This window comes from Carettochelys insculpta, chromosome 18, assembly GCF_033958435.1.
Source record: "Carettochelys insculpta isolate YL-2023 chromosome 18, ASM3395843v1, whole genome shotgun sequence".
Lineage (NCBI taxonomy): Eukaryota > Metazoa > Chordata > Testudines > Carettochelyidae > Carettochelys > Carettochelys insculpta.
The window spans coordinates 13,535,795-13,546,943 of record NC_134154.1 but is presented as its reverse complement, the minus strand read 5'-3'; the positions used below and the strand labels follow the sequence as shown (position 1 = coordinate 13,546,943).

Genomic DNA, 11,149 nt, shown 5'->3' with positions numbered 1-11,149 from the left:
CATTTTGAGCTTTTAATCTTTTTGGAAATCAGCCTTTCAGATCTCTGTTTATATTTGTTCTTACCCTATGAACTTAATCCAATTTGTCAGGGTTGTTCTCTCAGTAAAGTGCCTATAACTAATGACAATATGTTACATAAAATTATACCAAAGCTATAGAGGGATAATTGTCTCTCTACGTGCAGTTCAAGATGTCACTGGGCCTTTTTTGTTGATACATTGCACTGCAAGTCCATACCTAGTTTGTTGTCCACTACCACTTATATCTATTTCCGCTCTAGTTACTTTTCAAATTTCTTTCTTCAGATGATCTGGTTCAAGCCAAGAATGGTACTCAGAAGGCATGATTAACACCATCATGCATTTCTATCAACCTCTCAAAAAGAGATGTGATAGACAAGGGATGTAATAAGCAGGTATTGTGATGGCTGTCAAGATTTACTGAATCAAGAGGCAAATGTTAACTAAGGCAAAGCTGAAGTCAGTATTTCCCTCAGTGGACAATAAACCTTAGTGTCCATGAAAACAAACCATTTTTGTGTGTTGTTACTTAAATTCTAATGGCTAAATATTTGGAGTTCTCTCCATTATCGACATGGTGTGCAGAGAAAACACTACAGGTTGAACTTCTCTAATCTGGCACTCTCTTATCAGGCAAAATCCATAATCCATCATGATTTTAGTTAGCTGGATGACCACTTATCATGGGTGTGTCCAATTTTCCTGTGGTCCAATACATTTTGTCTGCAGCCACTATTCTGATTCTCAGTGTTCTGTGCTGTTATTTAGTTGTAATTTACCCCTAAATGTCTTCTAAGAGCACAGTAAGCAGTGGAAGTGTTGGTAATACTGCTAGACAATATTGACCTCCAGTGGTCCAGCAACTGTCTCTTCTGCAACCAGCCAGGTCCCGAGGGTTGCCAAATTAGAGGTTTAGCCTGTATTTCCTTTAAAGCCAACATCTTGAGGTAATTTTAGATGTTCAGCAAATCCTATTTACCTCAGAGGAGCAAGTCAAAAGACAGAGAGTCCATTTGCTGCCTGCATGGATCACTTTTGGTTCTTAAAATCATGTTGCTTCAAAACCCAATAAGGTAAATATGACTATGTGGGGTAGGAGAAGGCGGAAAGCCCAGAGAACTAAATGAATATCACTGATACTGAAAAAAAAAGTTACTGACTGGAGAAAATCTGTCTGCCCAGCAATACTACGGGCTGGTGGTCATTAGGTAGGCAGCGCACTGACATCCTCTAGGTATGTGCTTGGCTCAGTCACACACTGCAAATTCAAACTTTGTCTAAGATCATACACACTGCACCACTCCAAGACAATAAACCATGTTGCTGCATACATCCAATAAGCAAAAAGGAAAAGAGATGTCATTTCCCATCTGAATTTTTCATGTCCTAGTGGGTTGTTCTTCAGAGCAAGAAGCCTTTAAGAACAGAGGGATGGGGGAGCAACAGGGAGGAATGAAAAATTTTTACTGATGTGGCAATCTGACTCCACAAGACACCCACACACCCACACAGAGACACACAGAATTTCACACACAGGGAGGTGAATAGTGGACAGTGAGAAGCTGCTGTTATTGTTCCTCCTCTCCCCAGCCAGAGCCAGGGGTAGGGGTAGGAAGAGAAAGAGAAACTTTAAAACACCACATTACACTGGAGGGTCAATGTGCCCTGCCTGATTCCTTTAAAGCAGGAGGAATACTACGGACAATGCTTTGGGGACAAAAGAGTAGTTCTCATACACCCAGATTACAAACAGGGAGTCTGGTCTCCACGTCTATAAGAAAATAGCAAGTCAGGTCAGTGGCTCATCCAGAGCCTTTGCTGGCCAGGAAACTTGTGGTGAGGAAAAAACACGACCCGAGATAAATTCTTCATCACAGCACAACTTCTACATGACAGTATTGTTTGACAGACAAATTCACAATGGCTTTTTCACTCTCTTTCATGAAAGAAATAATCTCTGTGATTCTGGTGCTAGGTGGTAGCCAGTTTCCGCAGTCAGTTTCTGATGGACTGTACAATTTTATTCCCATGAGAATAAGGCTGCAGCTCTTCTTTTTCTTCTTCTTTTTTTTTTTTTTGGCCAAAAGAGAAAGATGAAAACAAAATAAAACAAAAGGACACTGGCAGCTGCTGCTCCTTTTGTGGCTGATGTTGTTTGTTGAGTCTTCACAGTGCACCTAGCTTCATGGCTGGCTTAATGGATGGCTCTTTAAATTTTTCTATTTTACACTGAAATTTCATAGGTTGTTCCACCAACACCAGATACCTTCTTAACGTTTGAGTGTCTAGCAGGACTGACTGGAGCCCCCTGGGAACTTGATGTTGAACCCAATCGACAATCTGCCCTGGAAATTCCTTTTGGCTGTCCATTTATTTTACTGTGAGATGTCTTCAGCTGCATGTCCTCCCTGCAACAAAATAAAGTGATCCAGGTTAGTGATCAAAGTAACAGCAGCCAGATAGCCAGACAAGGAACGAGCCTTGTTACTTTACATCCTGATACAGTAAAACAGCTAAGCTTGGAAGTATCCCCACTGAATCAATGGGCCCAATGCAAGGCCCACTTTGAAATGAAAGACGGTAGCTTAATTTTGCCATTGGATAAGCCCCTTTGGGTACAGACCCAACAATGGGGGGCAAAGGAAGCAAGTGCTCCAGGGCTCAGCCATTCAAAAGGGTCCTGATGCTACTATGGTGGCGTCCAGAGCCCTGGGCCCTTCAAGTCACTTCTGGAGTGCTGTGTGACTTGGGGTGGGCATGCCACGCTCCTGGCGGTGCTGTGGGCTGGCTTCTGTGGCCCCACCCCTTCTGCCTGAAGTCCCACCTTTCCAGGAGTGTGGCCCAGAGAGTGTGGAGTCAAGCCTTGCCCAGGGGCCCTGAGAGGCTGTCAGCCTCCCTGGCTGGGAATCCTCATATGCTTAAATGCTTTGCTGGATTGGATCTCATTGCATAAGTATTTGCTTTTTTGAAAGGTCTCTTCTGCATTGTACTTGTGTTCAGGAAAAAAAACAATCATAAAAATCACTAAGAAAAGGTAGCAGCAAAACACTCCCAATGAAAGAACAGAATGCTGTGACTAATACCTAAGCGTCCTCTAGGAGCAGCTCCTCAGCTCCAGATGAAATACAGATGTCAAGTCAGGGAAAGGTGCTTAAAACTTACCTCGTCCCTGATACTTGTGCTGTGTTAGTCAAAGCTCACCTTTTCATTTTCTGGACTCTATCATGTTAAAGCAGCTGTAGGGATGCTCTAAGTTATGATGGTCTGCAAAGGCCCCAAGGGAATTGAAACACAGCCAAAGATGAACATAGCCCAGGATGCAAGAGGCAGTCCTCTTTTTTCCTGCTATGCCAGCAGTTGTTCAAGAGTTCCTATGTTATTCAACAACAGAAAATCACTCTTCCAGTGGGATGACCGCCCCCCCCAGTGGTAAGTAAGATGGCTTTAAGGCAGCACTGAAGAATCCATCCCCGACAGAGCAATTATGACAGATATGATTTAGGTTCTTTATGAAATAAATTACCATACTGAAAAGGTTAACATATCATGTTAGGGTGTAAATCCTTTGTCCACCACAATCAGTAACCCTCAGGTAAATGAAGGATGAATGGAATGTGGTGAAATAAATAAGGTTAGTTTGTGCCTTAGGACAGAGTCTCTTACTTGGCTGCTCTTAATGTCAGTTCCATCAATCTATCAGTTTCTCAATGCTGCCTTTCAGGGATAAGGAAGCAGATGAGACTACTTTATTGGCAAGGGATTGGCCATACAAGAATTGTGTCATTGAATTTTAAAGAGAATTCCTAGCTAATTTCAATTGGGTGTGCTGTTTTAAAAAAGGTAATGCCATTGAACTTACTTACAAAGTACTGTTTCCTGTCCCTGTCTAATGGATTGCCTAAGTAAAGGATTATAGCCCCCAAGCAACTCACTGCCTTGTTTCTTTAACTCAAGTGAGAGAGAGATCTGTAATTGGTGTTGAAGGTCCCAAGTTCAAAGTCTGCTGATGATCTGGGATTAGGACAGCATAATGTGATGGTGTGTTCACTTAGGCTTTGGCTATGCTATCCAGTTATTTTGAAATAACTTAGTGGTAATCTACACTATACACACACTATTTCAAAATAATTTCAAAGTAGCGGGTGCGTTATTTTGAAATTGGTAACCCTCAATGGCCGTGTCTACACATAGCCCCCCCTTTCGGAAGTGGCATTTAAATAACACAGATTGGAACTAGTTAATAAGATGTTGATATGAATATTCAACACCTCATTAGCATAATGGTAGTCAGTCATGCTTCGACAGTGCTGCTTTCAAAATGCATACTAGCTGTGCAGACACAGGCACTTCGAAATAAATCCCAGACTTTGAAATACCCATATTCCCAAAATGAACTGGGAATAAGGGAGTTTTGAAGTCTGGGGTTTATTTGGAAGCACCTGCGTCTACATGGCCAGTTTGAGTTTCAAAAGCAGCACTTTTGAAGAACAACTGGCTGCCATTATGCTAACGAGGTGCTGAATATTCATATCACAGCCTCACTAACCAGCTCCAATCCGTGTCATTTAAATGCCCCTTCTGAAAGGGAGGAGCATGTGTAGACATGGCCAATGTGAGAGGAATAACATCTATTTCTAAATATATACAATAGCAATTTTGAAATATGCACTATTAAGTCATGCAATAGCACTAGTTCAAAATAAGCCATAATGGGCTCCAAATCCACTATTTCAAAATAGAGCTATGGGTTCAGAGATGCTATTTTGAAATGCATGTTCTTTGTAGTTGTATTATTTCAAAATAGGGCTGCAGTGTAGCCATGGCCTTCACAAAACAAGGGTGAAGGAATCTGTCTCACTTTCATCAGTTTTTTCACTTAGGCTGTATCTACACTAGCCCCAAACTTCGAAATGGCCATGCAAATGGCCTTTTCGAAGTTTACTAATGAAGCGCTGACATACATATTCAGCGCCTCATTAGCATGCAGGCAGCCGCGGCACTTCGAAATTGACGTGGCTCGTCCAGATGGGGCTCCTTTTCGAAAGGACCCCTCCTACTTCGAAGTCCCCTTATTCCTATGAGCAGATGGGAACAAGGGGATTCTGAAGTAGGCGGGGTCCTTTCGAAAAGGAGCCCCGTCTGGATAAGACGCGCAGCGGCGAGCCGCGTCAATTTCGAAGTGCCGTGGCCGCCCGCATGCTAATGAGTGTAGATGTAGCCTTAGAGCCAGCTACAAAGTCAACTGATATGAACTGGAGCTCTTCAGTAATCTTTGGATCATCCCCCATAGTATTTCTGCTTGGAGTCTTTTAGCTTCAAAAACCACCTATGCTGTGAAGCCACTTTATAATCATAAATCTTTAAACATGGTTTCTTCTTTTACTATTTGTTGCCAGTGTGAATGGAGCCTAAGTGTCATCTGATCTATTCTTAAGGGTAGGTTACTGCACAATAGCGTCACATACATAATCAGTACATGTACTTATTGTAGCAAAAGTAGCCTTGTGTCAAAGAACATTTTTTAAAAGGAGTGTGCTGTTCACACTGGTGGACAATCTGCAAGCCAAGAAAATTTGAACTGGTTTAGAACATGACCCAATATGCATGGCAGAAAAGCATTCAAGATATTTTGAAATAATGGCTACTATTCCAAAATAAATTTCTGAGCATCTACACAATGCAGCCACTATTTTGAAATAATTTTGAAATAGTGGATGGCTTATTTTAAATTTGGTAAACCTCATTCTACAAGAAATAGCCTCTATTCTGAATTAGATATTTTAGAGTAGAGGCTGTGTATACAGCTCATAAGGTCTATTTTGAAAAAAAAAATTCCAGAATAGATTATTCCCAAATAATTCTGCTGTGTAGACATAGTATTTTGGGAATAAGTTTTGCTTATTCCAGGGCTTCTCTGTAGTGTAGATGTGTTATTCTGAAATACTTATTTTGGAATAGCTAGTCCAGAATAAACTATTCTGGAATAACTTCACTGTGTAGACATACCCCCGGATGGCAGCACCCCATGTGATGAGAACCCAAGTGATGAGCCTTTACTTCTCACTGCCATCCTACACTCCCCAAATAGTGTCTCTCTCTCCACTGGCCCAAAGTTTCACAGGATGTGGAAGCAGGGAATCATCAGGCAATTGCTATGAATGTTCTACCCTGGAGCTAGCACCTGCACTAGAGAACCAAACTATAATTAATGGACTTGGCAAGGTGACACAGGTGTCAATACCGGTGTGTCCATGTGGGTTTTACTGAAGTTCTCCCTTGCATCCACACTAGTGTTTTGCAATGTTCCGTTGTAATTTCCTGACTCTCCAGGGACCTATCCTACAGTTCCCATCATATCTCTCTGAAGCACTGACTCCTCACCAATTTTAAAAGGCTTCTGGGAGCCCAGGAATGTATGAGAGATGTCAAATAAATCCCTGGGCAGCAAAGCTGTTTCTTATTACTTTTCTTAAAGTGGAAGCCAGGTTGAACATTTGCTCCTGACTCTTGCATGTCAAAAAGCTTATCAGAAGCCCCTGCAGAAACAAAGATGTGAGATGGCTGGAGCAAGGGGATTGTCTGCTCTGCTAGAGCCTATCTCACTTGAGTATTAGTATGGCGGTATCTGCAGGAAGAGCTGGAGACCAAGACTAAAAGATAGAGCTTTGGTTGCAATGGTCATGCACATTCCCACCCCCAGAGCAGCAGTGTACTGCATGAGGATGAAGTTCAGTCAGTGGAGTGCTGCTGTTGGGTGAGGGACAGCAGTGTAGGTGTAGTTTGCTTTCTATGTTTGGTAGCTCCACTCAGGCAAATTCTGTGCCTGCCTGAGGCTTGCTGTTTGGGACATGGGGGACAGTGCCCTTCAAAAACCACCCACAAACTGGTGAGACGGAGATTTGTGGAGAAGTAGGAGGAGCAGCCAAATGTCCCCAGTGTAGATACGATTTATGTACAGATTTTGATTTTGGAATTTCTGTAAACAAAGGCTCCAGTGGATATAGCTAAGGCAAGGGAGATCAGATGACCAAAGCCATACTTCAACTGATCATTCGTTAGGCCATGCCCCTGGGGATTTGTTTGTCTTCAACAAGAAAACTAGCTCTAGAAACCACTTTGGGGTGCTGGTTTCAAAGTCAATATCCCTGATCTTCTGTAAAAGGTAAACAGAAAAGTCTGCTCCGTAGAGCTCAACAGTCAAGCAGAGAGCCCTGGAGGAAATGAAATGGTTAAAGGAAAATAGAAGGAACATGACATGTGCAAGTACAGATGCTGCACAAAATCATGTTTTTCCTAAGAACTTCATTTCTCTGATCTAAGTCCTTTAACTCATGTACTCCCTTTTCCTGCATTCAGCCTGACTGGGCACTTCCTACCAGTACCTCACACTGAACCAGGGGTACAGTAGAGGAAAGCCAAGTAAGGCAGCATAGTCTGGATTCTTTATTCCTTCTTTTCTAGGCACACCTTTAAGCTATCTTTGCACTGCCCTGATTCTGGCCCTGACCTTCTGACAGTTGCTCTAAAACGGACTGGCTTGTATTAACCCTTTGAGTGTCATTTTCACTGGCAGAGACTAGAGGGAGCACAGTGCATTCCAGACATGTTATTTGCACAGTGCCTATCCTAGTGGGGCCCTGGGACTTCTAAGAGCTACTGCAGTAATAAAAATAGAGTAGGGGTACACATAGAACTGATACTCCAGTCCTATATCGGCCAGAGAGCCTCCTCCCAATTTGTGGGTTCTGGGTGGTGTACAAAGCAGCTGCCTCCTCAGGTTAAATCAGGGATGTTCCTACCATATGTTTTCCTTAAAGTTGCTTATCAGCATCTGAATCTCCTTCTCCACAGAATCTGTATTCCCAACTTTAGGGCAAATTGCATGGGAACCCAATTCTGCATTGACTTACACCATGCTCAAACTTACTGAAACCCAGGACTGAACAAGGTTTAAATCAATGCTGAATATGGTTTCCGTAGTCCAGTTTCTTCCTATTATCTACCATAGGAGGTCTGAAGATATCCTGCTACATGAAAGAGAGGAGCTGGGAGAAAGTGGAATATTAGCATCTGCAGTGCTGCTGTCATGGGCACTAGATGCATGCAGAGTTACCAGAACAGAACACCTGATGCAGCATGATTCTTGTAGGTTAAAAGTTTCAAATGGATTAATTTGGATGCTTGACTTTGGGTACCATCCGGGCACCTATATGGAAGCAACTCATTCAGATGTTTTAAGTTTCTCTACCTCCCTTTAACCTCAAAGGGCGAAAAAGTCAGCCACTTGTACCGTGCTTAGCTGTGATTTGACCTGGAGTGAATTTACAGACACTATACCCGGCTCCCCTAAAGTGACAGCGGTGTGATCAAAAAGAACGGTAGTGCTACCAAGAGAGAGACCTATGTTATGCAAACAGCTGTTGTATCAGCACCTTCCCACCTCAGCCCTTATACAAATAACCATAGCAGCAATAAGCATCTTGGGACTCAAACTGAGGGCAGACTTGGAAGGGAAAACAGTCAGTTCTTTTTACTAAAATAAACTCATACATGGAGAGGTCAGAAGTGTTTTCTTGATGAACGTTCACCATTCTGTCACTGAAGAAATCATTTTAACAACTACAGTTAACTAACAGTCTTTGGAGAAACTTTCTAATATTGGATTTTAGGGCATGGTCAGGAATGTTTGGGTATTCTTTCAGTAGCTTTCTTTAAAAGTTAAATTAGTGCTGGACCGTGTAACTGGAAACTAACCAGAAGGGATGACAGGATGCACAATGCACCAGGTATGGAAAAATGCTGGACTTCCCTGATGCATAGACGATCCTTCCAGAGTGCACTCTCCTAAAGTAACAGAGAGGAAGCCATGCTAGTCTATACACTATCGAAACAAAAAGCAGTCAAGTAGCACTTTAAAGACGAGCAAAATAGTTTATTAGGTACCCAATAAACCTAATAAACTATTTTGCTAGTCTTTAAAGTGCTACTTGACTGCTTTCTCCTAAAGTAATTACGGTATTGGCTGTGTATCGTAGGGTCTTTTCAGGCCTTCAAACTCAAGGCTCATATATCCTGAAGGAATCATAAAATACTAGCACTGAAAAGGACTCAAGAGGTCAGCAAGTCCAGCCCCCTGCTCTCATGGCAGGACCAAGCACCATCTAGATCATGGGTGTCCAACCTTTTGGCTTGCCTGGGCCGCATTGAGTGAAGAGGAATTGTCTTGGGCCGCATATAAAATATATAATATAGTTAGTGTATATAAATCACATAATAATGTTAAAAGTTTATGATCTTGTGGGGCCGCATTACTAGCTGTCCAGGGCCGCATGCAGCCCGCAGGCCGCAGGTTGGACACGCCTGATCTCGATCATCCCTGACAGATGTTTATCTAACTCGATCATAAAAATCTCCAGAGGTGTGGAGATGCTGCAGCATCCCCTGGCTTGAAGTGGTTTCCATTATATACAGCGTTTAACAGATCGGTTCAACAAGCCTCAGCACCCTCAATCTATAAATTGTTCCAGCACCGCTACTAGACAACCACCCTAACAGGGAGTTTTTCCTAATGTTCAACCTGAACCTCCAATGCTGCAATTAAATCCCATTGCTTCTTGTCCTATCATCAGAGGTTAAGAGGGATAATTTTTCTTCCTCTTCTTTGTAACAACTTGAAAGACGTTGGCTAAGTCTATGCTATCCCAAAAACTTTGAAATGGGCATGCAAATGGCCATTTCGAAGTTTACTAATGACTGCATATTCAGCACCTCATTAGAATGCGAGCAGCTGTGGCACTTCGAAATTGCCACGGCTTGCCGTCACGCGGCTCATCCAGACGGGGCTCCTTTTCGAAAGGACCCCAGCAACTTCAAAATCCCCTTACTCATATCAGCACATTTCGAAGCTGGTGGGGTCCTTTCGAAAAGGACCTCTGTCTGGACGAGCTGTGCGGCAGTGAGCCGCAGCAATTTCGAAGTGCCACAGCTGCTCGCTTTCTAATGAGGCACTGAATATGTATTTCAGCGCTTCATTAGTAAACTTCGAAATGACCGTTTGCATGGCTATTTCAAAGTTTTGGGATAGTGTAGACACGGCTGTTATGTCCTGTCTCAGCCTTCTCTTTTCCAAACTAAATAAGCCCATTCCTTCAGTCTTCCTTCACAGCTCACGTTCTCCAGACCTTTAATAATTGTTGTTGCTCTTCTCTGGACCCCCTCCAGTTTCTCCACATCCTTTCCAAAATATGGTGTCCAGAACTGGACACTATGCTGCATTTGAAGCCAAATCAGCACAGAGTAGAGTGGAAGAATGACTTCTTGTGTCTTGCACACAAGAAGTGAGGAAACCACATGTGACCAATGCCAGTGTACCCAGACACGTATGGGTGTGGTTCACTGTCCCATATAGTGGCACCTAAACCACTTACAGAGAGAAAGAATGAATTGCCTCTATAGCCTTAGCTGACAGGCAACTGGTCTTTAGCTCAAACTGTAGTAGCTTATGCACTAAGCTCCAGAAGTCTCAGGTCTGAGTCAGCCTGTGGGTAGTTACACTAGCATTTCAGAAAACTGCTCATATAGCAGTAACCAAGTTCTTATTCAACAAACAAAACTTCCATTCTTCTGTAGAACCATCATAGCATGGGAACTGGTGGCATAGACTTTCCTGGGCACCTTTATGATGAATTTCATAGAATCATAGGATTCTAGGGCTGGAAGGGACCTCAGGAGGTCATCTAGTCCAGCCCCCTGCCTAAAGCAGGATCAACCTCAACTAAATCAACCCCATCTATGTCAAGCCAGGGCTTAAAAACCTCTAGTGATGGAGATTTCACCACCTGTCTCAGTAACGCATTCCAGTGCTTCACCATCCACCTGGTGAAATAGTTTTTCCTAATATCCAACCTACACTTCTCCCTCTGTAACTTCAGACCATTGCTCCTTGTTCTGCCATTTATCACCACTGAGAACAGTCTCTCTCCATCCTCTTTAGAGCCTCCTTTCAGGAAGTTTCAAACTCCTATCAAATCACCCCTCACTCTTCTCTTCTGCAAATTAAATAAGCCCAAATCTTTCAGCCTCTCCTCATAGATCCATGTGCTCCAGCCCCTTAATCATTTTTTTTGCC

The 11,149-nt window shown here is 42.9% G+C and overlaps 1 protein-coding gene across 1 annotated transcript in view; it reads right to left on the bottom strand.

Annotated features, from left to right (window-relative positions):
• Positions 1-1,414: 1,414 nt before the first annotated feature.
• The window catches only part of ZDHHC8 (zDHHC palmitoyltransferase 8), a 220,958-nt gene continuing 211,223 nt past the window's right edge, over positions 1,415-11,149 (bottom strand). The window contains exon 11 of the mRNA XM_075012948.1: positions 1,415-2,429. Within this exon, the coding sequence (XP_074869049.1) occupies positions 2,246-2,429 (184 nt within the window). The 3' untranslated portion in view covers positions 1,415-2,245. The remainder of the gene's footprint in view (positions 2,430-11,149) is intronic.